Source organism: Drosophila pseudoobscura, chromosome 2, assembly GCF_009870125.1.
Source record: "Drosophila pseudoobscura strain MV-25-SWS-2005 chromosome 2, UCI_Dpse_MV25, whole genome shotgun sequence".
Classification (NCBI taxonomy): domain Eukaryota; kingdom Metazoa; phylum Arthropoda; class Insecta; order Diptera; family Drosophilidae; genus Drosophila; species Drosophila pseudoobscura.
The window spans coordinates 6,593,293-6,616,522 of record NC_046679.1 but is presented as its reverse complement, the minus strand read 5'-3'; the positions used below and the strand labels follow the sequence as shown (position 1 = coordinate 6,616,522).

General features: G+C 45.5%; 2 protein-coding genes across 8 annotated transcripts in view; one reads left to right on the top strand and one right to left on the bottom strand.

The window, feature by feature from the left end:
* LOC6896965 (probable serine/threonine-protein kinase DDB_G0282963) overlaps positions 1–19,477 on the top strand; it is a 29,442-nt gene extending 9,965 nt beyond the window's left edge. Inside the window, exons 1-8 of one of the 7 annotated variants that reach the window (XM_033376859.1) lie at positions 6,728–7,158; positions 10,149–10,691; positions 10,797–11,173; positions 13,353–14,888; positions 14,947–15,142; positions 15,551–18,088; positions 18,186–18,536; positions 18,594–19,477. In XM_033376859.1, coding sequence (XP_033232750.1) covers positions 10,432–10,691; positions 10,797–11,173; positions 13,353–14,888; positions 14,947–15,142; positions 15,551–18,088; positions 18,186–18,536; positions 18,594–18,615 — 5,280 coding nt within the window. In that variant the 5' untranslated portion in view covers positions 6,728–7,158; positions 10,149–10,431 and the 3' untranslated portion in view covers positions 18,616–19,477. Of the gene's footprint in view, positions 1–6,727; positions 7,159–10,148; positions 10,692–10,796; positions 11,174–13,352; positions 14,889–14,946; positions 15,143–15,550; positions 18,089–18,185; positions 18,537–18,593 lie in introns of those variants that run through there. The other 6 variants (XM_033376856.1, XM_033376855.1, XM_033376857.1 and 3 more) reach the window with 6 other exon arrangements.
* Positions 19,478–21,920: 2,443 nt separating this feature from the next.
* LOC6896964 (uncharacterized) lies at positions 21,921–22,712 on the bottom strand. Its single transcript, XM_002137113.3, has 2 exons — positions 22,465–22,712; positions 21,921–22,405 (listed from the first exon to the last, which is right to left on the bottom strand). The coding sequence occupies exons 1-2, from the start codon at positions 22,684–22,686 to the stop codon at positions 22,280–22,282; spliced, it is 348 nt and encodes a 115-aa protein (XP_002137149.2). The 5' UTR covers positions 22,687–22,712; the 3' UTR covers positions 21,921–22,279.
* Positions 22,713–23,230: the final 518 nt, after the last annotated feature.

Here is a 23,230-nt window from a genome sequence, read left to right as displayed (position 1 = left end):
TATTCTATATCTGTCTGGAATTATGGCATTTCTTAGTTAATCGTTAAACGGTTATCGTTTGAGTATCGTTTACTCCGAAGCCATCATGTGGGTTGCATGCCACATAGCTAATGGGTTTACGGTTGTGTCATCAGTAGTTTCCCTTTATATTTCCTACAGTTATTATGCAAGAGAAAACTCTCTGAATATTGTGTTTGGTTTGGTATCAAGGCTCGTTAGGCAATGCCGCGAAAATGCCATGAATAAAACAGGTTCAATGGAACTGAACAGAGAGCCTGAAGGCAGATTTACGTGTGTGTATGGGTTTTGTTAATGAAGTCTAACATGGGACAGACAGGCAGGCAGACGGGCCGTCGGGCTGGTTAGGGTATTTATATGGCGGGTAAAGAGTAATAGGAAACAGGCAGAAGGAAGCCAGGTACTGTGCTAGATCTTAGGGACTCTAGCTCTTCTGATAGCCCTTCTTTTAGATACAAGAAAACAGGATCATCTGTCTTCTAGATAGCCAAAAGTATTAGCCAAAAGTTTACTAGATCTCAGGGACTATAACTCTTCTGTGGTAGGAGCTTCGATCAATAATCCACAAATGTACGGCCACTCTAAGAAAAATACCGAAGATATGGGCACATAAAAAGTAGGTAGATCGACGCTCGATTACTCGAAATGACGCAGGACGTGTTCAAGAATAACTAAACGATCCAACTCTTCACTCTCACACTTCTGAGTTCAGCAAAAAGCAGAATCATATGTCCTTATAGATAACCAAAACTATAGGCCATCGAATAAGGGTCATTATAATGCCTCCTTCTCTCCTAAAGAGACTCGTATTGAACAGCCCATCATCTAGCTGAAATATGTACCACTCCACCACAGAATCCATAGATATATGCCGCCATAAGAATCATCTCCCATCTCCCCTATAGAGCATACAAAATTCGCTTCTCTTCAGTGGGTTTTCTCCCATCCACTCTCTGTATTTCCCTGTGGCATGTCATTGGAAAGATTTACCAATTTGTACGATGGAGACAAGCGTTAAACGCCATTGACAACCGCCACCAGACAGCGGAGAGGCGGAACGGATCGAACTGGAAGCGTGTGGCAGTTGCACGCATTTGATGGCTGCGTAGGCTTTGGTTGGAGGGGTGGGGGGGAAGAGGCCTTGTGGCGCACTTGATCGATCGGTTTTATCTTATGGTCCGGCTAGACTATTCCGCATTTTATGGCGAGCCATAATTACGCATGATTTCTACTTTCACTTTTGTGGCAAAGAGGAAAAACCCCCGTGCCACGACATCGAAATATGCCTGGTATTTGCTTTGGCTTGTTTTCGGTTTCATCTCTCCCATTCGGAGGGAGATCTGAGACCAAATACCAGTCGACATTTGACATATTGTCGCTGGCGGCAAAACAGCAGGAACATGTCGCTGTGCGGTTGTCAGGGCAATGTTGCAACATTTCCTTTTTCCTCGCACCAAACATATGGTTGCTGCTTTTCTGGGGCACAGATTGTGAAATTGTCAATATGGACGGAATATGGGCTTGAAAAGATGCTGGCAATGGAGAGACGCAAGTGTTTTTGAGTATAGAGTGGATATACATATATTAAGGTGGATAGAGAACGACATTAAGGGATCATAATGGGATAAATACCATCGTTTTCTAACAAAAGTTCATCAAAAGTTGATCTGCTATAGTAAATCAGGGATTTAAAGGTAGTATCTTTGGCTAAAGAATGGATATACATATATTAAGGTGGATATAGATCGACAATACTGGATTATAATGGTATAAATGTCATATAGATACTATCCTTTTCTCACTAAAGTTCATCAAATGTTGATCTGCTCTTGTAAAATCGAGAAAAGACGATGATCTTTGACCATCGAATGGATATACATATATTAAGGTTGATAGAGAACGAAATTTAGGGATCATAATGGATTAAATACCATCGTTTTCTAACAAAACTTCATCAAAAGATGATCTGCTATAATAAATCAAGGATCAAAAGGTAGTATATTTGGCTAAAGAATGAATATACATATATTAAAGTGGATATAGACCGACTATAATGGATCATAGTCGGATAAATATCATACAGATACTATCGTTATCTCACAAAAGTTAATCAAATGTGGATCTGTTCTTGTAAAATCGAGGAATAGAAGATGATCTTTGACCATCGAATGGGTATACATATATTAAGGTGGATAGAGAACGAAATTTGGGGATCATAATGGATTAAATACCATCGTTTTTCAACAAAAGTTCATCAAAAGGTGATCTGTCATAACAAATCAGGGAAGAGAAGGCTATAGAATGGATATAAATATATAAAGGTGGATATGGATCGTCAATAATGGATCATAATGGAATAAATATCATATAAATACTATTGTTTTTTCACAAAAGCTCATCAAGTGCTGATCTTTTCATGTAAAGACGTAAAATCGAGGAAGAGAAGGAGTATCTTTGACTAAAGAATGGATATAAATATATAAGGCTGGATATGGATCGACAATAATGGGATATATACCATCGTTAGGACAAAGGGTAAGGAATGATTCATCGTTTGAGTATTTAGAAAGACAGAGTGGGCGTGAGACAGTGAGACTGATGAGGACAGTGGACTCGACCTCACCAGAGAGAAGTTTGTAGAGAAAAATAATGCCATGGGAGATCCTAAGGCTTTCCAGAGAGTGGATGTTGATAAGACGACTCTCATAAGAAGGAAGATGTCTAGAGTGGTTCCAATTAATATGGCGTTTTGGGACTGAATCGAGCGTATCTTGTAGATATTTTTGGTAATGAGAAGAACCAAAAGCAGGAACCATATTCCATTCTATTCATAACTTCTTCTAAAGTCTTCCAATGGTAAAGATGTACCATCAAGGGTACCCTAAAATCTACACTCTTTTTCTGCCCAAAAAGCTAAGTAGTATCTGTAACCAATTTCTGTGTTCCTTAAGCAGATTTTCCACAACAAAAAATATTTATAAATAAAACATTAAAATCTCATATGGGCCACGGGTGCCCCCTGCTCCTGGGACTCCCCTCTGGCTGTGAAAACTGAAGCCTCTCCCGCGTCTGAGTAAACAAAACGACAGTCGTCCCGAAGTCTTTAATTAGCTCGTTTGCCACATGTGGCCTGCACCCGTTCCCCTCTCCTACCCTCCCCCCCAGCCCCCCTTTCTTTTGTGCTCGGCCCCTGACATAATTACGGCCTGTTAGGAAATTAAATATGTCATTAAATGTTCTTCAATAATATTTTGCTGTCGTTGCGTTGGGGAAAATGATAAATTACTCGAGACGAAAAAAAAGTAACCTGAAACCTTTGAATGTTTTACAAATTTGTAGAGCCCTCCCTCCCACCTCCTCGGCGTCATCTCTTTATTGCGTCTTTGGTTATGCGCAGAAATATTCGCGCAGCATGGGATGTGCCCCTTGCCCCAGGGAGGCAGCAAAGTGCAACCTCTCGTTTCTGGAGATGGACCCACCGCCAAGGCACAGAACCGACGCTGCCTTTGTTTTTTGTTTTCCTTTTTTTTTGTTTTTTGTTTACTTTGGCGACTTTATTTTTGTGGCGCGACTATTAAGATGTGGGAGGTCGGGAGTGGATTTAATGCTAATTCGAGTCCGACTGAGGGGGGTGGCTCCAAAGATGAGTCATTCCTGTGACTGCATTGGCAAAAATAAAACTAAATTAAATTAAAACTCAGAGTCCAATCAATAACTGAATGACTTTTTGTGGCGCCACCTAAAAGTATGCCCTGGGTTCTGAACGGTATATGTATCTCTCCCTCTCTGGGTTCTCAACGGTAGCTGTATCTTTTCCTGGTTCTGCCTGGGAGCTGGATCTCTCTCTGGGTTCTGCCTGGTATCTGTATCTCTCCCTGGTTCTGTTCGGTATCTATATCTCTCTATGGTTCTGCCTGGAAGCTGGATCTCTCTCTGGGTTCTGAACGGTAGCTGTATCTCTCCCTCTCTGGGCTCTAAACGGTAGCTGTATGTTCTGGTTCTGCCTGGAAGCTGTATCTCTCCCTGGGTTCTGAACGATAGCTGTATCTCTGTTGGTTCTGAACAATAGCTGTATCTCTATATGGTTTTACCTGGTATCTGTATCTCTCTCTGGGCTCTGAACGAAAGCTGTATCTCTCCCTAGGCTCTAAACGGTAGCTGTATCTTTTCCTGGTTCTGCCTGGGAGCTGGATCTCTCTCTGGGTTCTGCCTGGTATCTGTATCTCTCCCTTGTTCTGCTCGGTATCTGTATGTCTCCCTGGCTCTGAACGATAGCTGTATCTTTTTCTGGTTCTGCCTGGAAGCTGGATCTCTCTCTGGGTTCTGAACGGTAGCTGTATCTCTCCCTGGGTTCTGAAAGATAGCTGTATCTTTCTCTTTCTGGCTCTGAACGATAGCTGTATCTCTCGCTATCTCTCTCTCTCTGTTTCTGAGTGGTTCTCATGCACTTATATAGATCTCTCCCTCTCTCTCTACGATCTTTGCTGTTCTGTTTGGTATTTGAAATTTATGGATTATGAGAGCATGCGACTCGGCTTCAACGCCCACACACTCTCTCTTCCTCTGTCCTCTGTCTGAAACCGACAATAATTAATTGAAAAATAAAAGCCAGAGCTTGCAAAAATATATGATATGTGTATCTCGCAGATACTCGTACGTATCTACGTGTAAACAAGCCAATTGTTGTCTCCGGTTTTGTTTGTTGTTTATTCAGTAAAGCAGAGCACTTGGATGAATGAGTTTTTGGTCTGGAAAGAGTGGAAATCTAGGGGTTCCCCGCCACAGGGTGGGGTGCATATTTAATACACAGCTCCATTGTATTCGAAACAGATTTCCGAAAACGGAAAAAGGGAACTACAATTTATGTGCATTTTTAATAGTTTTATTGGAAAAATGTTGAACGCTCTATCGACTGGCCGATCGATCGTCTGCTTGTAATTGTTAATGAGGCACTTGTGCCTTTCTTGTGCCCCCCCTCGAATATCGAGGGGCAACTGTGATATAATTTTATGTTTTGGTGTTGGGTTTCAAGTGGCATTCAGGTCGGGGCAGATGTGTGTTGCGGCACGTGCACACCCTCCCTCGAAGATGGTGGCTCGATGGAACTCGATCTTCCCAAGCCGGAAGCCCTACAGATCTTTCCCTTTGCCACCCTCGAAGAGTTTCGAGTGTGCGGATGATCTCTCTTGTGGGATTCGACGGGTGTGTTTGTTTGTCTCCGGACAGAGTACACACTTGCTTTTCCACTCGAGTTGCTTCATTAGTCTTGGGGAATAAATCAAAATCTGCAGTTGATTTCATTTCCAGATGGTCGTTCGGTGGCTGGTATTCGTATATATTTGATTTATGATAATATCTGGGCTCTCTGCTAAGCTCGTTGGTTCTAACTGAATGATCTGCGGCTCTTTGCTGCTCTCTGGAAAAGTATCTTTTATGGTAAAAGTATGGCAAATGATTTATTGAACACTAAATAAAACAAATTCGATCAAAAGAATTAATTTTAAAACTTGTTTGAGTAGTATCTTACATCAAAAGTATCTTTTGTGAGACGTTTCTGGTATCCGAAGTATCTTCTATCAGAAATATCTTCAATTAGATGGATCTTCCATCAGAAATGAGCTTCCTTCAAAAGTATCTTCCATCTGAAGTATCTTTCATCAGCAGTATCTTCCATCAGAAGTATCTTTCATCCGAAATGATCTTCCATTGGAAGTGTCTTCCATCAGAAGTGACTTATTCCATCAGAAGTATCTTTCATTACAAGTATCTTCCATCACAGGTATCTTCTATCACAAGTATCCTCCATCAAAAGTATCTTTTATCAGAAGTATCTTCCACCATAAGTGACTTCTATGAGAAGAATCTTCCAACAGAAGTATCTTTTATCAGAAGTATCTTCCATCAGAAGTATCTTCCGCCAGAAATGGTCTTCCATCAGAAGTATCTTTTATCAGAAGTATCTTTCATCCGAAGTATCTTCCATTAGAAATGATCTTCCATCAAAAGTATCTTCCATTACTAGTATCTTCCATCAAAAGTATCTTTTATCAAAAGTATCTTTCATTACTAGTATCTTCTATCAGAAGTATCTTTCATCCGAAGTATCTTCCCTTAGAAATGATCTTTCATCAGAAGTATCTTCAATCAGAAGCATCTTCCATTACAAGTTTCTTCTATCAGAACTATCTTCCAACAGAAGTATCTTTTATCAAAAGTATCTTCCATCAGAACTATCTTCTATCATCTTCCATCTCCTATCAAAAGTCTCGTCTAAAAGCTCTTTGGCTCTCTCGTGCCTCTGCCGCTCTCAGCATGAGGCGCACACACACCCACACTGCACTTGTTCCTCCGCCAGCGTATCCATGAAGTTTGTCGCTTATGTACGCTGTCGTTTTCACTTTTCCCTTGAGCATTTCTTTCTTCTTTTTTTTTTGGGGTTAAATCTTGACTGCACATTGTATAATGTATTCCGATGCGAGGCTATGGCTATGGCTACGGCTACGGCGTACCCGTACCCGTACCCGTAGTTCGTGCGTTTTCGTTTCGCTCACAGATACAACCCGAAGATACTGGGGGAGGCGGCGCCCTATCCACACACCACACACATAGCCAGACCCGGAGAGTCTCGTCGCTTTGTAGTCGTTGCCTCGCTGCTGCTTTGTTGCTGCCGTTGTCGTCCGTCGTCCGTCGTCGCTCGCTCGCTGGCTCGCTTTTTTTTCCCCGTCAGTCAGTCAGTCTCCTTGGGCTTGTGCAACTGTGAAAATGTGCGGAGCATCGTCGTCTACGTCGTCGTGTGGATTGTGAAAATAGAGACCTTTTTTATATGTATATTATTTTCATTTCGTTTAATTTGTTTACGCGCTCATTGGCCCGCCTATCGTGTGAAATCTTGTAGATACTTTGGCCAAATCGAAACCGCACTAATTGTGCGTGGGCCAGCAGCCATGCCCGAGTGAATTATCCGCCACAGATTGGCCACTATCTCAAGTGCATTCGTATATGTATCTCGCTCACTGTGTATCTGTGTATCTGTGCCTCTGTGTCTGTGCCTCAGTGTATCTTTCAACGAACAAAGCGACAAAGGGAATGCTCTTTGAACACCACAAATATTTGGATTATCTAATACTATAAATTGGATGGGTAAATTGGTTGTTTTCAGCAAACAGGCGACACATAATAGTGTGTTTTTTTTTTACGAGTTTTCTGCAGTAGGAAATGAGATCATCTCTAGTCAGTGGCACTGTGCATCGGGCTGGGCTCGGTGCCCCCGCAAAGATTGCACACAAAAAGTAGCCTTATCTTATCGCTATATTCAGGTGAAAAGTAATAGGGCATGCCAAACGGGTTTATTCACGCCAAATCGGAGCATTTGACAGGCTGATAAGAGAATGCCGTCAAGAAAATAGCAGCTCTTCTGTTGTTTTTGATTCTATTTTGAGGGGCTACCAAAAATAATGATGCTTTTTCTGTATCTAGATGCTTTTCTTCATAGGAGATACAGTATTTCAATGTGTGCTTTGATTTAGCTATTGTATCTCCCCATAACCATCGTTGTAGAAGCTACTGTATCTACGGATATCCACTAAGCAGTGGCTACTGTATATCTGAATGTGGCAGTGACTACTGGTTCCCTGAATCTGGCAGTAGATACTGTATCTTTGCATCTGGCTACTGGCTACTGTACCTCTGAATCTGGCAGTGGCTACTGTATCTCTGGGCATTATCCTGATCTCCTGATAGGCATATGCTTGGCAATAGTGTTTGTATCTGTATCTAAGCACATGTCTTGATATACCCAATGTATCTCCGTTCACAGAAGCTACTGCACAGTATCTATGCTGTATCTCTGCTTTACAGTAGCTACCCTATCTCTGCATCCACTCTACAGTATCAATGGTATCTTTGAAACTTTCTCTATCAGACAGTGGCCTGTATCTGAGTATTCTTGTAATATTAGCCCCCATTTCGTATATAAAAAAGTTTTTACCCTTTTTATGATATTCTACTCATATCGGCTCGAGTGAGTAAAGCGAGTGAGCCTGGGGTGGGTTTTATAGTATTTGCATCTGTATCTCAGCCTGAACCAGCACACCTTGAAGTATCTAATGTACCAATCTGTATCGTAATAGCCATTGTATCTTTGCCTGCCAAAAGCCACTGTATCTTCCAGCGAAAGCTACTGTATTTTTGACTACCCAAAAGCCACTGTATCTTCTAGTGGTAGCTACTGTATCTCTGCCTCTGCTTCTCCCTGGCAGTAGCTGCTGTATCTTCTGATGTATCTCTGCCTTTGCCAAGCAATAGTATCTGCATCTCTATCTCAGTCTTTCTGTAGCTTATGTATCTCCCCCCTTGCCCCACCATAGCTATAGTATCTATGCTCACCGAAAGCTACTGTATCTGGCAGTTGTAGCTACTGTATCTTGCTGTGGCAGCTACTGTATCTTTGGATCTGTTTTCGATAGCTTTTTTGAAAATAGCTTTGACCTTTTCTTCTTCGACTTCCGCATCGACATGCACACATGCGTTTGATGATTTCGTAATTGCCATTGCATTTGCAACAGCAACATCGACAGTGCAGCGGTGCAGCGGTGCAGCGGTGCAGCGGCAAGTGCCACAGCCACAGCCAGTGCGAATGCGAATCCGAGTGCTTCTGTAGATACATTTTTCCTTTCGCTGGCTCATTTAATTGTGGGCTCTGTTTTCTAGGCATTTTCCATTACCAATGTAGGCCAACAAGTGCGTTGAACTAGAAGCCAGAACGGAGCCAGTGCCACAGCCACAGCCAGTGCCACAGCCAGTGCCAGAAGCTGACGTCAGGTTGCGTCCTTCTCTCTTCCTGAGGAAAAAACCTAAACAAACAGCCGGGAAATAAAGTTCAAGCACTGAGGGACTGCGGGAAAACTGTACTTGCCGCATGCCGCACGCACTGTTTATTCGCTATTCGAAATCCAAAAGAGTTGCACAAATGCAACGTGCACATGCCGCATGCTTATCGGTGGATGGGGGCGGTGCCACGTGAATGTTTTTCTTTTCTTTAAGTGTATCTAGAAGGGGGGGTGCAAGAGGGGGTTCTCCTTGGCTGATTGCCAGCGGCAGCAGATCCTTGGTGCGCCTGAGCACTCCTCGATGCCGGGCTCACGTTGCTTCTTGTTGGTGTTGCTGTGTGGCAGGGACTTTCTCTTTCCGATATTGGGGTATTTTTCCACTATTGCGCATTTCTACGGTTGTTTCTGCCACCAAGGACCCCACAGGACTGCGACGCCTGTGCCAAGCACCCACCAGGACTTCGCCTCCTGCCTCAAGCACCCCACAGGACTAAGATTCCTGCCTCAAACACCCCCTAGGACTACGCTTTCTGCCCCAAGCTTCACCCAGGACTACAATTCCTGTCCCAAGCACCCCCCAGGACTTCGCCTCCTGCCCCAAGCACCCCCCAGGACTATGCCTCAAGCCCCCAAACCCCGACTGTGGCTCTTTGTCTGAAAGTCTTGCCATCGAAGCCATCTTTTTTGGGCGTGTCCAAAGGGGTTTTTCTTTCTGTTGTTTCTTGCAACCAAATTGCACTCTTCCTCAGCCCCAGAGATGCTCAAAGACCACCTCTTTGGTGATGTCAATCATCAACTATGCCACATATTTATTCTATATTATGTGGAACACCTGGCACTCTGTCTTGTTGGCAAGCAACAAGATAGATTTCAATAGCAAACATTATGATGACACATTCAGGCAGTTGTTGAACTTGGCTAACACATTCGGTCGAAAAGAAATCTTAAATTTAGACCAAATTTAAAAACCCCGGGGCCCCCAAGGCCCTGGCATCCTGGCTTTCCTTTGGCCGGAAATTTATGCGCATAAATTAGGTGCCACGGGGCCGTCGAGGCCGGCTCCTAACGAGCCTCTAAACGCGGCCTGAATGCAGTTAATTTGGCCCAAAAGACAGGCCTGTTTTCAGGTTGCAGCGGCCATAAATCCAGCCCGAGCTTTGTTTATTATCAAAAAGATAATTTTAGATATTTTCGAAACTCCGCAGAAAACTCGTAAATTATTTGGGGAAAACTTTTTCCAATGTACAGCACACAGATCTCTATATATACATATATAATTTTTGAAACACATGTGTCGTATAGAAGGAAAAAACTTTTATAAATAGAGCGGTGGAAAGAAAAAAACAACAAAAGAAATCAAAATGAAAAGTGCAGCGGCAGCAGCAAATACCAACAAAATGTGTAACCAATCAATGGAGTTTTGAACCCTTAAAAAATCACCAAAGCCAATATCCAAAAATAACCAAAAAAATAAGGAAAATCATCAGAAGCAGCAGAATCTGGCAACAGCAGCATTGAGAGTCACTGCGTTGGTCCAGAGACCAGAAATAAATCCACCGGCAAAGGCGGGCCTTCTTGCAACTAAATGTTGTTGCTCTTGTTGGCCTTCATCATGCGATTCGTAGACATTTCCAAACGCTGTGCGGCCTGCTCCAGGGCCGGCATCGATTGCCAGCACGGCAGCAACATGGCGCACAGCGATGCCAATGGCAATGCGGCGACGGCGGCCTGCTGGCAACATGTTGCCACCAGCAAACAGAGCAACAGCAACAGCAACAGCAGCAGCACCACCAGCAGCGGCTGTGATAGCAATAGCTCCTCCAAAGAGAACTACTATGCACCACAGCAGCAGCAGCAACAGCAGAGGCAGCAGCAGCAACAGCAGAGGCAGCAGCAGCAGCAGCAGCAGCAGCAGAGGCAGCAACAGCAGCAGCAACAGCAACAGCAGAGGCAGCAACAGCACCAGCGGCACCAACAGCAACATTTGCAACAGCAACAGCAACATTTGGGTGTGACACCGCAGCAACTAGAGCAGATACGCTTCTATCAGCGCATGCAGCAGCAGCAATTGCAACTGTTGCAGCAACAACTAATGCAACGGCGTCGCCTGCAGCAGCAACTGAGGGATCAGGGTGTGCCAGCCAAACAGACCACAACCACAGCGGGTTTGACCTGCAATCAACAGTATTTGAGGCAGCAGAGAATGCAGCAACAGCAACAACAGATGCAACAGCAGCAACAACGATATCTGGACAACAGCAACATTGATCATGACTATCTAAACAACAATATTAACAATTGCTACAGTAATCCGATTCTAGGCCAAGGTGCGAACGTATTTAAGTCTTAGATTTATGTTAGATTTAAAGAAAGTCCCGAGCGAGGGCCCTGAGGGCAATGACAGGTGCACAATCCTTGAAACAGCTCTTCCATACCCAAAATTAACCTCCCAATCAGTCCTTACAATGATGGGCTGTTCCATCTTTCAAACGAAGCGCTTAGAGGATTGCTGCCCTTCAGAACCCACGTCTCCCTCCATTGTATATCCCAAAAGAAACAATTTTCTATATAACATCTCATTATAATGGAAATATGTTCCAGTTTGATTAAATATTTGCCACAGCAAAAAGCATAGTCAACATTTGGCGTTGCACTGGCTCTGGGGACATCTCGAGACGTGGCTTTTGTAATTTTCAATTAAGTTTAATGGAGAGTCAAGTGGCTCCAAGCATATGGCCATTGCCCTCTCTCAGCAGACAGCTACAATATGCAATATATGCCTACTACAGTCGAACTTCGCTATAACGAACTTCCATGCAACAAAGTTTTCAGAACCATGCAATTTTGTACCATTTTTAGAACGTTTTGCTCTCCTTATAACAAGTTTCTTTATGGGGAATATTTCTTTATGAGGACTTTTTTCTGTACCCATAATTCGAATCCTCATGCGACTTTGATCTACCTATACTGGACTTCTTTATACACGATTCGATATCCTAGACTTCTGGTACAAAATGGATGTGTGTAAGGTCCAGAAGGAAGTCTTTCCGACCCCATGAAGTATATATGTATATTCTTGATCAGCATCAACAGCCGAGTCGATTGAGCCATGTCTGTCTGTCTGTCCGTCCATCCCTATGAGCTTGTAGTGCTCAGAGACTATAAGAGCTAAAGCAACGACCAGAGTAACCAGAGTTCTGAGATATACCCCTGTAGTTCCGAACTTCGCCCCCAATTCGCTTCCACAATTTTGAAGATACGACAATCATAGAGAAAGACCATCTCTAACAGATTACCGAATCTGGTTCAGATCGGATTATTATTATAGCCAGTAGAAACAAATGAAGCAAAACCCAGCCAAGTGCTTGCTCACTTTCTGTCTCTCTCTCACACACACTCTTCGTCGTTCAATGTGCGTGACGTTTGGCGGAGGAGAGCCATTTTCTCTGAGTATTTTGCTTGTGCTTTCCTACCAAAACTAAAGTAGAAGCGTATTTGGGGAAGTCCCGAACTAAAATGGGCCTGAAAATATATTTCTTTTCCTAAACGACCTGGAAGTTTTTGTTGAGAAGGAAAAAGATTTGTTTCAAGGCAAAATAAACTTAAAAACAAAGAATTTTATTTGAAGAAATTTCCCTAGAATGTGCCTTGAGATTCGTTATATGGAGGTTGGACTGTACTATATATATTCTGTATATATTTATATATACATATATCTGTATGCATTTGTATATATTGTATGTATCTGCATTCTTTTATCTACACACAAAATGCATTAAAAAATTTTATTTGTGTGTAATCTTGCGCCTGGCCCAAATATGAAATGGAAAGTCATTTCATATTTTTTGTGTGTGTTTTTGGGGGAGATTTGGAATGAATGATGGGGCAGAGCAGAGCAGTGCAGAGACGGGGGTGGGGGTGGGGCTGGAGAGACAGCTTTGCCACTTGTCGAATGAAGGGAAAGATCTTTCATGTCTGCACTTGCTGGGTGGTGCTCCTCCCTCTCCGATGATCCCCAGTTGTTTATTGGATCTGTTTTTGGAGTTAATTTTAAATGTAAATTCGGCTGGGGCCGTCGAGCAATCGATTGAAATGCGGCAAATGGGGGCACGGCAGGCCAGAAAAGTAACCATCTTTGGACATGCAATAGCTTCGCGTACCTTTAATTGCCTTTTGGGGGTTGCAGCTTGCATGTGGCATGTGGCATGTGTCGGCAAGTTTGTGACATTTTCGACGGCGGTGCCTGGCACCCGGCGACTCGTAAAAATCTCTCAGACATATAAATATAATTTTTACAACTTCCCCATAAGATCCCAACGATGGCTAACCATTTGCTAGACTAGTCCTGGGGATCGTAAAAACTAATTGAAACGTGGCCCTGCCGCTGTCACGGGGGAGGTGCCAAGGAGATCATTAGCTGGCGGGGAGTGGCAATTCAGTGTCAGGGCTAATGGGATAGTGGATCTGTACTAATGCCTGGAATTCCGTTTTCTCTTTCTCTTGCAGGAAACTTGAAACTTCGACGTGGCATGACCGAATTCTCAACAAACAACGATCACAAGCAACCGCATTTCATCTCCGCATCTCAGCAGAAACCGCTCCAGAATTCACCCATTCACCAGACTAATCCCAAGCCGCATCATCATCATCCTCAACCGCTTCAACGCTTTGCCCAACAGCAGCAGCCACAGCAACAACAGTATCTTCAGCAGACCCTGCCCCAAGGCCAGCAAGAGAACGGCAACACGGCTGCCCACATTGGCCTAGGATCGTCGCCACATTCCCCGCTCGGCTATAGGAATCCCCTCAATAGTCCCACCGGCAATACGGCGGGTAAACGCTACCAGCAACAGCTGACCGATCGCCTGCTGCAGCAGCAACATCTGCAACACTGCCAGCAACAGCAATTGCAGTCGCTGGGTGGCGGCGGCGGCAGCGGCGGCAGCGGCAGCGATGAGGAGTACGACACCAAGGACGAACTGAGCGAGGAGAGCCTCAAGCAGAATGTGGCCATTGTCCTGAGCAATCTGGATCGGTACAACAACGCTTTGCGCAGCTTAATACTGAATGAGCAGGTGAGCGGCGGCGGCGGCAGCCTCGGCGGTGGCGACGGCGGCAGCAGCAGCCTCTTTCTCGACAGCAACAGCAGCAGCAGCCTGCTCTTTGGCTGCGACAACGATACGAATCAGCGTTGCAACAACAACAACAACAACAACAACCATAACGTGTGGGGCAAGATGGCAGCCACACCGGAATCGGACTACAACAGCAATGCCACAACGCCAGGGGGCAGGAGTGGCAGCGATCAGCAACAGCAACAGCAACAACTTGGGGTAGGTGCAACGCTTTGTGGTGGTGTAGGTGGTGGTGGTGGTGGTATACGGGACTCTAACGGTGGTGGTGGCAACTGCTCGCTGGCCTCCTCGCACGACTTTACTCACGACAATTCCGATTATCAGTGGTTCCTGGACTACGGCTATCGGGATGGCTGCAGCGGCATGCAGCGCAGTGTTCTCAGCTCCCTTTCGGCCTCCTACAATGCCATGGGGGATCTCATCTACTACGAGGATCTGGCCAAGAATCTGGACGCCAATCTGGCCGAGGTCGATATGGAGAGTTTTCGTGCCGAGGACATACACTCGCTGTTGTCACAGCTGCCGGCCTACTGCAAGAGTCTGGGCGGTGCGAATAGTCGACTGCAACAGTCGCTGCTACACCAGCAGCAGCAGCAGCACTTGCAACAACAGCAGCAACAGCAGCAGCAGCAGCTAGAGCACAGCAGCAACAGCAACAACACGATGATGATGATGCCGCACAACATGATGTCGCAGACATCGACGACATCCACCAACGAGCTGATCGACAACTCGTTCTGCAAGTCGGAGCTGCTGTTCTCGCCCGTCCGTGAGTCGCACATCTCCGTGGACTCGCTGGACATGGACGCGTATCCCGATGAGGGCGAGATAATACTCACCTGCAACAAGGACAACTATACCATAGCCTTCGAGGGCAGCGTACTCTACTCGGACGAGAGTTTCTATGGTGAGTAGATCGTTTTCCCAGAGAAGAACCTATGAAAAAAGCCTAGAACTTTCCGTAGAACCCAATGACATGGCCATGAGGAGGAGCAAACAGAACTGCATCAATTTGCACAGCAATCTGGAGGATATTGTGAAGCGCAACAAGGCCCTGGAGGTATCGATGTCACGCTCGGCCCAGGCCTTTCAGCCCCTGGGTCCAACCATGTCGCCCAAGGGCGCCACAGGAGCGGCAGGAGCCACGGCCAAACTACAGCGGTAGGTCCACACGACACACGCGACACACGCACACGCACACAAACCTCAAGGAAGGATTGGTACCAGCTAGAGAGAGGGGAGGGCAGTCGCTAGTCGTTGACGGGGCGGATGTATGGCCAGCTCTGGGGTCACATCAATTGAGTTTAATTTAGTTTCATTTGCAGTCTGGCGGAATGCCCCACAATTGGGGGAGATTTCCACATTCAAGGGGTATTTTTGTTTGGGTTTTTGTGTGTCTCTGGCGCAGGCCTAGAAGTTAATCCTTGAGGAAAACCAAAACCTCATTCATAAACGGGAAAGTCCCGACGTTCTAGACGCCAGCCGGCGACCAATTCTTCCTTCCTTTCCTACCTGTAATTCCCACCGCCAACAAACATTCAATTGTATTTTCCGTGCGCTCGTCTAAAGACGCTCGTTGTTTCTGGTTTCGCCCGCACGCAGATATCCGTCGGGCAACAACAACACGGAGACCATTACCATCACAAGACATCTGCCGCAGTGCAGCGTCAGGAAGAGCAGCAGTCTGCCGAATCTGCAGAGCGAAGAGGCAGTGCCAAGGCCAGAGCAGGAGGAGCAACAGCAACAGCCACAGTCGCAGCGAGTGGATCAGGGAGCACCTTTGAATGTCTCGCAGGCGATCAGCACCTCGACGATGGAGTCGTGCAAGTCGCGATCGAGAAATCTGCTGCCCATGTGCCAGATGCCCATATCCATAAGCGTTTCCATATCGGAGAGACTGCAACAGCAGGCAGAGCTGCAGCAGCAGCAACAGCAACAGCAGCAGCAGCAACAGCAGCAGCACCGTCACAAGCATCATCGCTGCAGTTGCTCGCACGAGAGTCAGAACTTCTGTTCGGGGTCTGTGTCCTCGGGCAACTCCTCCAATCCGCCGGCCTTCAATCTAGTCAAGCTCTTCATCAAACAGAAGAGCACCAGCAGCGGCCACGAGGAGCCGCTAATGGCCCAGGCCAGCGCCCACACCTGTATGGATGTCTCGTCGGGCTGTTGGCCCTCCAGCGATGCGGCCAGCTCGAGCAGTGGCTCGCTGGAGCAGCGTCTGCGCAAGAAGAGCATGAACGACTCGGGCAAGGGTTCGGCGGTCAGTCGTCACGACGAGGAGGAGGAGGAGCACCACCACTATGCGGATCAACAGACGCCCCCCAAGCAGCGACAGCTGCGCGCTCGTTCCGAGGCGGTGTTCTATGACGATGCGGCCAGCTCGAGTTCCACGGGCTCCCTGACGGCCACCAATTCGCCGGCCCATCGGCGCCGTAGTATGCCGTTGCGGAATCCACAGCTCTATCAGCTGGCGGCAGCCCAGACCTCGACGGCCAGCCAGATGTCGTCGGAGGCCAGCACCGAGGAGCAACTGACGCAGGTGCCACGACGAGCAGGCGCCGAGGCGGCGTCCACGCGCCCCCTGTCCTGTGCCTCCAGTTCGGAGATGATAACACGCTCCATGCAGACATCCTGCGGTTCGTTGAGCACCACCCGGAGCAGCCTGAGCGAGAGATACCGATGCGTGCCGCCCTCGTTCCTGGAGAAGCTGAACAACCTGGGGGAGCAGCGGCAGGCGCCCATCTACGTGATCTATCCGAACTATGCGCTGCCCGACTTGGGCTTTGTGAAGACCACAGCGGCCACCCCGGACGTGATCTTCTCGCCGTTCAACTACAAGATGACGCTGGACGGAGCCGCCACCAGCAGCGGATCGCTCAAGAAGCAGCGCAGCAGCAACAGCTGCAGCAGCCGGCAGAGCCTCAACGAGGACGAGCTCCTGAAGACGCTGGACTACAAGCACATAGCCGACTGGCAGTCGCTGGCCACCCTGTTGCCGGTGGAGTATCGCCGGCGGCTGCAGCACATTCCCGAGGTGAAGCAGCTGGTACGACAACTGGATGCGGATCTCGCCCAGCGACCGCTGTTCTGTATGTCGCCGCCGTTGCGCAGGAACCGCACACACATCTGCGATTGTGCCAAGTACTTCCAGCAGACGCAGACGGGCCACACCCAGCCGCTGCTGGACGAGGGCTCCAGCTCGGGGTCCAGCCAGCCGCCCAGCTCCGGCTATCGGGGCTCTTCCACGCTGCTAACCGACTCCGAGCTGGACGCCGATGCGGATCCGCTCAAGCAAATGTATGTCTACCAGTACGATCAGCAGCAGCAGCAGCACACGACGCCGCCGCAGCCCATGCCGAGGAGCATCTTGCGCAAGGCAAACTCTGCCCAGGCGCGGACCAAGCGCAATTCCATGATCGAGGGCGGCCAGCAGACGCAGAAGATGTCCAAGCTGGAGAAGCGACGCAGCCTGCAGGAGCCGCCCTACAACTACGCCCTGGGCTCGACCGATGAGCTGGCCGATGTGTTTGAGGAGGAGGAGCATAGCCAGGCACAGGTCCAGGCACCGGCAGCGAAGCAGCGCCTCTCCCGCAAGGATCTGGACGCCCGGGCACGGGCCGAGAACTTCCTGGCCAGCCTGCCACGCTCCGAACTGAAGTATTATGCGGAGATTGCCTCCATTCTGGAGACATCCGGCGAGCAGGTGCAATACGATGCGGCTGCCCTCAAGAAGGAGGTGAGTCGCGTGCTCAGCCAGCAGAAGAAGGTGTCGTTCACCGATGAGGCGGCCACCTTGACGGCGGCCCTCGCTGGGGATGCCAAGCGCTTCTCGACGCCGCCCAATTCGCCCAACATTTCCATGGCGGCCGCCCTGCAGCGACGCGAGACCCTCGACGTGCTCGAGCAGCGGAAGATCGAGAGCAATCGCTTCAAGCGGCTGCAGATACAATGGGAACTGATGAGCAAAGACTCGAGCATGCTCAAGGAGCTGGCCAGCGAGGCGGCGACCAAGAGTGGCGGCTCCACGCCCACATCCACCAATTCGACGGGCTCCAATTCGGCGCCAAGATCAAGGATACCCCGACCAGTCAGCTATCCAGCAGGAAGGTTAGTACTCAAAGGCTCGTCTCAAAGGATTCTTTTGCACTTTTGATTTCTTTTCGTTTCTTATCCGTTTCTTGCATGATTTTACGTTTTGATACAGAAGTTCCACACCCACATCGACGCGCACAGCGGCCCCTGCGGTGGCCAGTAGTCCCTCCACAACACCCAAGACTGTCACTAAAAGCCACAACAAAACTCTGTCTCTTTTGTCCTCCCCGCGTTTGAATAGACTAAGCAGCGCCCAGAAGGATGCCGCCAATGGGTCAGGCAAGGCCGGCGGCAGCAGCACACGATCCCCGAGTCGCATAGTGCAACCGAAGCGGTACAGCCTGGCGGGCACCCCGACACACACACCCCCATCAGCAGCAAGGGCGCGCACGCCCACCAATCGAGTGGCAGTCACGGCGCCCAATACACCAAAGCGTCAGGCGGGAGTTGCCCCATCGCCCAGGTGAGTAATGCGCGAAGCGAGTCATGCCACAAGATGCTAATCTTTCCTTTGTTGCAGACCCACCTCGCGAGTGCGTTGAGCGTCCACACCAGGTCCAGTCATACCCCAATTAGTCAGCGATTACTCAACAACAACAAAAACATAATCAACAAAAACAAAAACCGCAATGAAACATTGTAAAATTCTAGACTAAGGCTTTGTGTGCGTGCGGCTCTACTGCTTAAAACCCCTGGAAAGTGATATATAGAGGAAACCGTGAGCTAAGGAGAGATGGAGGGGCGGCGAGGGGAAGATTGAAAGGTCCGACAGTGCTAGTACTAGGGTACCTCCTGATTGATATTGATATTTTTTGTTGCGGGAAAGTAGCTGAATTTTTCATTTTCTACTGAAAATCTATACATATGCCAAGTACGCCGTAAACAAATATTTTGATGTATATACACACACACACACAGACACAAGCATATACATAAACATATGTATACATAGACGCTTTTCCCCCCCAACCCCCCACAGTAGCTACTCAAAAGATACACGGATACGCAATACAAAAAGAAATTGTATAAAATATTTTCTATAAAAATGGCAGCCTATACGTATAGCAAATAATCGACCAGCAGCCAAAAAAGGCATAGAACAATACATAATCGAGGATTTGCGGACGGCCCTTAGCTTGATTTATGATTTAATCGCAGGCTCAAGTATTTTTTGGTTGCTTGACTTTTATTTTATGCCGAGACGAAACGAGCCCTTTGCTGCGCTCAAAGTGATTTCAAATTGTACGATATATTGATTACTATTAAACTTACCACTTACTTTCATTTGTAACTATTTAAAGCCTATCTATCTATCTATCGCTCTAACCGCTGTAACCACTCTATCTCTATGACATAAATATAATTTTGTATTTAACTGCTGGAAGACATCAAACTAATTTGTAAGAACAGAACAGAACACAGCAGAGCAAAACACTTTTCTATCCTTAATTGTATAGCTATTTCTTATATACTATATATACTATTATGTATTATGTGCGGAGCGGTTCAACACACACACACACACACACATATATTATAGATTTTCAAAAAATATCACCAAATGCGGGATATGCGGGAGTATAATTATGTATTAAACAACAACAACAACAAAACAAAAACAAAACATTGTATAAAAATACAAAAATCAATAAAAAATATTAATAAACATGCAAAAAAGTATTACGAAAAGAAATTGGAAAAGTTATTCCTATATCTATACAGAATATTGTTGAGAATGTCCTTTAGAGTATCAAGGTAACAGGCATCTCACATAGTAAGATGATTTTTCAGAACTTTAGCTTATAAAAACTATAATCTTTTACGAATATGGATTACACATACATAGGTTTGGAGTATAGGGAGTATATAGAATATTATTTTAGATATTCATAGACATCGAAACATTCAGAAATTTTGATGTGCATACAAGCGAACTTCTCTATTACGAACTTCCATACAGTTTCCATACATCCATATAACTTCCATTTTGTAAATTCTGCAAAAACGAATTCCCCTTGAGATTCGCAATATGGAAGTCGGATTACTATATGTAATATGGAACCAAAAGAACGAACTCCGGAGCCACTGTGCCTTTACAGTTTTACAAGAACTTTAAGCAAAAGGACTTCGATTTGGGGAGTGCCCTGTGACACCAGGACCTACTGTCATTTGAAGCCACTGTAGGCAGACGCACAAGGCACTTTTACTCGTACAACAGTAGCATAAACAAACGACATTCGTTCCAATTGTTCAATTTCTTTATTCCGTCGAATATTACTAGCTACATAGAACATTTAGCCATGCCCACATAGTTTTATAAGATTGATGAATCAATTTTCTACTTGACTGGCCTATTCTAAATACTTGCTTTTATTGGATTTTGCGTAAAAAGCGGGTTTAGCGAAATAAGTCAAACAAAAAACAAGTAGCGAAATAGGTCAATCAAAACAAACGAAAAGGGAAATTCGTTCATATTGCTCAATTTTGATATTCCATTGAATAATGCTGACTAACTAAATCTCTCAGCAATGCCCACATAATTTTATCCCATTGATGAATATATTTTCTACAAGATTGGATAGTTTTTAATCCTTGCTTTTATTTTATTTATTGTAAAAAAAGGTTTAAGCGAAAAAGTCCAACACAAAAAGAGTCACTGTGTTGCGTGTAGGCCTTTGTGCACCCTATTTCGTTAATTTTATATGAAGATCAAACGTAATTTATTAAGACCTTTTCTCAAATTGATATTCTTTAGACATATTCAAGTACCTTATTAGTATCTTGTATATATTTATGTCGATCCTGATACCTACTGAGCCTTGGAAGACAAACGTATTCACAATTCTATAACATCCATTTCCCCCAGGGTATGGAATTAGCAACATGTTTGTGTATGGAATGGGACTCATTGTTGCAATAGCGAAACTGCGGCGAATCGGGTATTGCCTATATTTCACGCTATATCGATTTGCCAACTTAGCTTTATCCCATAGATAAATGCATTTTCTACAAGATTGCTTCTTTTAATTACCTTTATGTATTTTATTTTGACCAAAAAACGGTTTTCAAGTAAATGTTGCCGCAACTTTTGTGTATGGAATGAGACTCATTGTTGCTAAAGCGAATTGGGGCGAAATGCGGCGAACTGCGGCGAATTCAAATTCGACGACCAATTCCTCATATTCTTTATTCCGTCGAATATTACTAGCTATATAGAACATTAAGCCATGCCCACATAGTTTTATAAGATTGACGAATCTTTTTTCTACTTGACTGGCTTATTCTAAATACTTGCTTTTATTGGATTTTTATATAAAGTTGAAAAGAAAATTTAATAGTTTGATGAAATTGACAAAATATACCATTATATACCGATATACCGATATTTTACCTCAAAATATACCGAAAAGTATACATGTCTTTTACTTCGTATCTACCTGACACCACACGGTAATATACATACATGGTATCTACATCGCATTTATGGGCATTCTACATGTAAATACACATGTAGAGGGAGAGAGAAGGAAAATTAGCGACTTTAGCGCCACATGCGAGAGCTTTTGAATATGTAGCCTTTATATACACCACCATTTTGGCGCCAACAACAACACAGCAGTTTCCAAGCTTCCAGGTGCGTAGGGGACTCTGAGAAATTCATGGCCAACCCTTTGAAATAAATGTACAGATGTTTTCTAAGCTGGTTTGAATTGCATTCAGTACATAAAAGTTTAGTATATAAAGGCCAATAAGGTATACATATGTAACTGGGATGCGATATAACAAATCAACTTCAACAGCTGTTGTATTATTCATCACAAAAATGTATATATTTAGTTGATGATTGTTTAGTTAAGAATGTGCGAACTTTATTGTGTTTTGATAGCTCAATTCAAGACGGGGCCAGATTGAAGACGGGGTCAGATTCAAGACGGTGTCGGATCGAAGAGCTTTTCCACGACGATATGCAACTATCGAAGGCCCTGCGTGTCCTAATGCAAGCGAAGCTTAACCAAAGCTCGACAGATCGAGAGAGCGGCTGCAAGGCCGCAAGTAAATATATGTATATACATGTATGTATGTATGTATGTAGATGACAATGTGATACAGTGGGCATTGCGAACAACGTACAATAAAAGGGATTTACTTAACTGCTCCACCTCTGGCTATAATCTATGGATTAATGGCTAACAACAAAATGTATTCCTATGAATTTCCGACATAGGAGCACCGCTTTGTGGCCACCATACATACTCTGGTGCAGCACTGTTCGGCAAATTTGCACACCATTCCCAGCGGCTCGCAGTTGTCGGCATATTCCATACGCTGGCGCTGATAATCAGGTGAAAGATTTACATTCATACAGATTTACATAGGCGTTACACTCTTACCCGTGTCATATTTTTCGAAAGAGGCATTATAAGGTTTTTCTGGCCTTGTTTCTTGGGCAGTTTTTTGCGGGAGTAGGCAAACGCCGCTAAGCCGCCTATTTCCTTGATCGGCGAGGGCGCTTCCAGCTCTTCGGACAGGGGAGCACAGCTCGTAGGTCCCAAGAGGAATAGTTCCAGGCACAAAGCCAGTCCCATCAGCAAAAGTAAGCCGGTGGCATTCATGTTGATCGTTTGACTAAAGCCACTGGGCCCACGCTTTTCTTTATATACAGCTCCATTCTAAGGGTGAACGAAATCAAAACCAGACGCAATTCCTTTTTATTGTTTGTTCAGCGGCAAATGTTGCTCGAATTACAAAAAAACCCACTACCTTTACCCAAAACTAGGCTTTCCTGGTAGTCACCGTTATGGAATGAGAATGGAATGAGCGAGAGCCACCTACGCCGCTCTCTTTACTTTACTCTCTCTCTCTCCCAGCTTCCAGCACGCCGCCATTTGTTTTGTTTTTTCAGTGCGTTTCGCAGTCGGCTCCCTGAAAAGCGGGTAAAATCGGTAAATTAAATGAGAAAAGGTGTCGTGCAGCTGTGCAGGGAAGTGTAGTGATTAAATATGGATAAATTAAATCGAAAAACAATTGTGTTTGCAAGAAAATGTGTCCGTAACAAGTGCGCGGTCGCCACAGAAGAAAAAGTTTCATAAAAAAAGGCTGATCGGCTAAGGAAAAGTCAAAGTGAAGTTTAAAATGAGCATCTAATTAAAAACTTAT

Coding starts and splice junctions, on each gene's coding strand:
- LOC6896964 (XM_002137113.3), bottom strand. CDS start 22,686: ATGAATGCCACCGGCTTACTTTTGCTGATGGGACTGGCTTTGTGCCTG. Junction 22,406..22,464: donor TTTCGAAAAATATGACACGG/GTAAGAGTGTAA, acceptor CCTGATTATCAG/CGCCAGCGTATGGAATATGC.